At 40.3% G+C, this 4,310-nt stretch overlaps 1 protein-coding gene across 1 annotated transcript in view; it reads left to right on the top strand.

The window, feature by feature from the left end:
* KIAA1107 (KIAA1107 ortholog) overlaps positions 1–4,310 on the top strand; it is a 70,107-nt gene that overhangs the window by 39,117 nt on the left and 26,680 nt on the right. The window contains exons 6-7 of the mRNA XM_006758178.2: positions 1,399–1,487; positions 1,916–2,018. Of these exons, the coding sequence (XP_006758241.1) occupies positions 1,399–1,487; positions 1,916–2,018 (192 nt within the window). The remainder of the gene's footprint in view (positions 1–1,398; positions 1,488–1,915; positions 2,019–4,310) is intronic.

Consider the following 4,310-nt stretch of genomic DNA (forward strand, 5'->3'; position numbering starts at 1 on the left):
AGGAAGGTTGGGGTCCTGCCTCAGCAGGTCCAGGGGTTCCCAAAGGTGTGGACGGAGTCAGCGAAGAAGGAATGACACAGAGGCAGCGTTCAGGTGATCATCATAGCCAGGTCCTCTTTTTATTGTCCTGTTACATCTATATTTATGCTATTTGATCCTATAAGCATGTCTCTATAAGCTTTTTTTTTGCTGAGGAGAGCATGGGGTCCGTTTATTGGGGGGTCAGTCAAAGAGGGAGCTGGCTAGGGTGGGGTAGGGCAGCTACTTGTCTGGCCCCCGAGAAACCCAACTTGAGTCCAGAGCCTCGACAGCTTTGAAGCCAAAGTCTTCCTCCACCTTTATCTGCACGGGGGCCAGATCCGGAGTCAGTGGGACTCCCGCCCGGCCCCCTTCCGGTGGCACTCGCCGCCTCTTCCAACCTCTGGGCCCCTCGCCAGGCGGCCTGGCTTCTCTGAGCAAAGGCAGCTGGGTTCTCTGGCTCTTGGCTGCCACCTGAGTTTCCCATTGCAGTCAGCGGCAGGCGGCTTCTTCCCTCCTTTCCCTTTCGCCTCCCAGCATTACGCTGTATGCAAATTAACTGCCATCTTTGTTGTTGGGGAATGTTGCCATAGAGAAATTTCAGTGTTATATTCAAATCCACCTAAGTGAGTGAAAGTCCATGCTGTTGAGCCAATGATGACTTCCATCCCTGGTACCAAGTACCTTTTGTTCATAAACCAATACATACCTTCCTGCTTCTCTGACTGAACCTTGCCTAATGGTTAACCGCCATAGCTTCTATATTTGTTACAATGTTCAAACTGCAGGCTCAGAGGCCGGCAAGGCAGGCAGGGAACGTTGGAATCCTCCCTCACTGAAGCACGCCAGCCTCATGTTCAGTTTAAGCGCCCTGGCTTCCGGCTGCCATCTTGGCTGACAGTTAATTTGCATATCTCGCTGACTAGCCAATAGGAAGGGTAGCGGTTGTACGCCACTTACCATGTTTCTCTTTTATTAGTGTAGATTACATTCTATCATTTTATCTGAGGTCAGTGTAGGACCTTCCATTGCACATGTACTTAAAAGTTATATTTGTATTTTAGGAAACAGATTAGATCAAATTATCATATTGCAGTGTAATGTGCTAGAAATTATTATGCCACTTTTACTTTAAAAAATTTAAGCTAAATGGAATTAGAATAGAAATTGTGTGCATTCTGGCAGCTAAAAGAACTCAAATGCTGTTCTATAAAACTAGAAGTTACTAGTAATACTTCCTTTTAAAAGAATAACAGATTTTTAAATTACACATATTTATTCTGCAACTTGGGTATATATATCAGATCATCTATATTAATCAAATACTTTTAGCTTCTGTAAGTTGAAAAAGAACAAAATAGTGCTTTCTATCCATTTCAGCCCGTCCTCAGAAGCTTGGCATCTATACTAGAATGCCTGATTATCGCTCATTCAGTTGGAGTGGAAAGTCTTTTTGCTGACTGCATGAAGTAAGTGATCTGAAGTAATGCTGTTACTATTAATTGAGGGATTCTGTTCTTTCATTCTCCTAATTTTCTGGGAAAATTTTAGACTTGGCTCGTTTTCTTGGATGCAGTATATGCAACTTAATGCTTACCTAATTGTAACAATTGAAAAGACATATTGATTTAGTTATTACTCAAGGTGCTTGGGATCAATTTTATGTTAGCCTAACCATTATTACTTATGTTAAAATCCATGCATATTAACCCAAAGTGGATTTAAAATATATGTTTACCAAAGAGAGCATAGTTAAGTCCACTGTAGAGCTCATAAAAATAACTGTAAAGGTTAGTCAAAACATATATATGTACAAATTGAAAACACAAATATTGTTGAATATTATAATGAAAAATATTTTTATTTCTCTAACTTGAGATTCTTTTATTTATAATAGGTGGATTGTAAAGCATTTTGCAAGGTTTTGGTCTGAGAGAAACTTTGCAAATGTACCTCCTGAGATTCAGAAACGTTGTCTTAACATGTTGATTCAGTCCTTAGTAAGTATAACCTGAATACTCTTGTTTATATTTCACTTCAAGAGGTTTATTCAGTTGTTTATAGATAATTTCAATATTTCAATTATAAAGATAAAGCTTATTCCAGATAACCCAGAACCAGTTCTGAAAATCTATCCTTAAGAGCCTCTTCCTATGTGCCAAATTCATTAGGCAAGGTTCAGTCAGAGAAGCAGGAAGGTATGTATTGGTTTATGAACAAAAGGTACTTGGTACCAGGGATGGAAGTCATCATTGGCTCAACAGCATGGACTTTCACTCACTTAGGTGGATTTGAATATAACACTGAAATTTCTCTATGGCAACATTCCCCAAGAGGACCAGCTATCTACCTGGTGGCAGGTTAATTACATTGGATTACTTCGTGGAAAAGGCATGTGTTCTCAGTGGAATAGACATTTGCTCTGGATATGAATTTGCCTTCATTGCTCCTCGTGTTTCTGACAAAGCCGCTATCCATGGACTTACAGAATGCCTTTTCCACTATCATGGTATTTCACACAGAATCACTTCTTACTAAGGAATTTCACAGCAAATGATGTATAACAATGGGCCCATGCTCACAATTTCACTGTTATCATGTTTCCTATCCCGTTTCCTATCATCCTAAAGCAGCTGGCTCGATAAAATGGGCAAATGGCCTTTTTTTTTTAAATCCTCACCAAGGATATTTTTCCATTGATTTTTAGAGAGATTGGGAAAGACAGAGAGAAAATCGATGTGAGAGAAACACATCGATTGGTTGCCTATTGCACGAGCCCCGACCAGGGCTTGAGCCCCAACGAGGGCCTAGGCTGGGGAGGAGCCTGCAACCAAGTATGTGCCCTGGACTGGAATCAAACCTGGGACCCTTTGGTCTGCAGGCCCACGCTCTATTTACTGCGCCAAACCGGCTAGGGCTGGAATGGCTTCTTGAAGACTCACTTGCCGCACCAGCAAGGTAGCAGTGCCTTCTGGGGTTGGGACAGTGCCCTTCTGGAGACTGTATATGCCAGTGATGGCGAACCTTTTCAGCTCGGCGTGTCAACATTTTGAAAAACCCTAACTTAACTCTGGTGCTGTGTCGCATATAGAAATTTTTTGATATTTGCAACCATAGTAAAACAAAGACTTATATTTTTTATATTTATTTTATATATTTAAATGCCATTTAACAAAGAAAAATCAACCAAAAAAATGAGTTCGCATGTCACCTCTGACACACGTGTCATCACTGGTATATGCTCTAATTTAATTTTTTATTTATGGTGCTTTTTCTCTTATAAATAGGATTCATGGATCCAGAAACTAGGAAGGGAGAATGGCTCCACATACAATTATTCCTAGTGATCCAAGCAGAACTATTGCTTCCTGCCTCTATAACTTTAGTTTCTGCTGATCCTAGAGGTCTTAGTTCCAAAGAGAAAAATGCTTCCGTCTGGAAACACCACAATGATTCTACTAAACCAGTGGTTGGCAAATTCATTAGTCAACAGAGCCAAATATCAACAGTACAACGATTGAAATTTCTTTTGAGATCCAAATTTTTTAAACTTAAACTATATAGGTAGGTACATTGTTATTAACTTAATTAGGATATTCCTAAAGCTTAGGAAGAGTCACACTCAAGGGGCCAAAGAGCCGCATGTGGCTCGTGAGCCGCAGTTTGCCGACCACCGGTACTAAACAAAAAGTTGAGACTGCCTCCTTCTGGTTACTTTGTAAACCAACAGGCAAAGGGGAATTATTGGTAGATTGAATCTGACTATCGGGGAGATTGAGTTGGTAACAACGTGGGTAATGAGGAGTACACTTGGAATACTGTGCTCCCATGTCCTATGATTAAAATCAATGGAAAACTAACAATCAAATTTAGGCAGCACTGATAATGGCCCAGATTCTTCAGGAATTAAAGTTTGGGCCACCCTCCTGGAGAAAGAATTACAGATAGCAGAGGTACTTGCTGAGAACAAAAGGGAATATGCAGTGTAGTGGGAAAAGGTAGATATAAATGCCAGCTATGAGCAAATGAACAGTTACAGAAATGAGCACTATGATAGTTATGATATAAACATGATTCATTTCCCTTTTTATATGAATGTTTATATACACTGAGTGGCCAGATTATTATGACCACCTGACGTTTGTAGGCAAATTAGCTATAATTTTGCGCTGAAGTTGCTAGAGGGCCAGACTATTATAAATAGGGAAGCAGGTTGTTTACCACGACAATAGAAGTGATTTTTTTCTGAAGATAACGGGTAAACAACGCGATTTAACAGCCTTTGAACATGG

Source organism: Myotis davidii, unplaced genomic scaffold (assembly GCF_000327345.1).
Source record: "Myotis davidii unplaced genomic scaffold, ASM32734v1 scaffold674, whole genome shotgun sequence".
NCBI lineage: Eukaryota > Metazoa > Chordata > Mammalia > Chiroptera > Vespertilionidae > Myotis > Myotis davidii.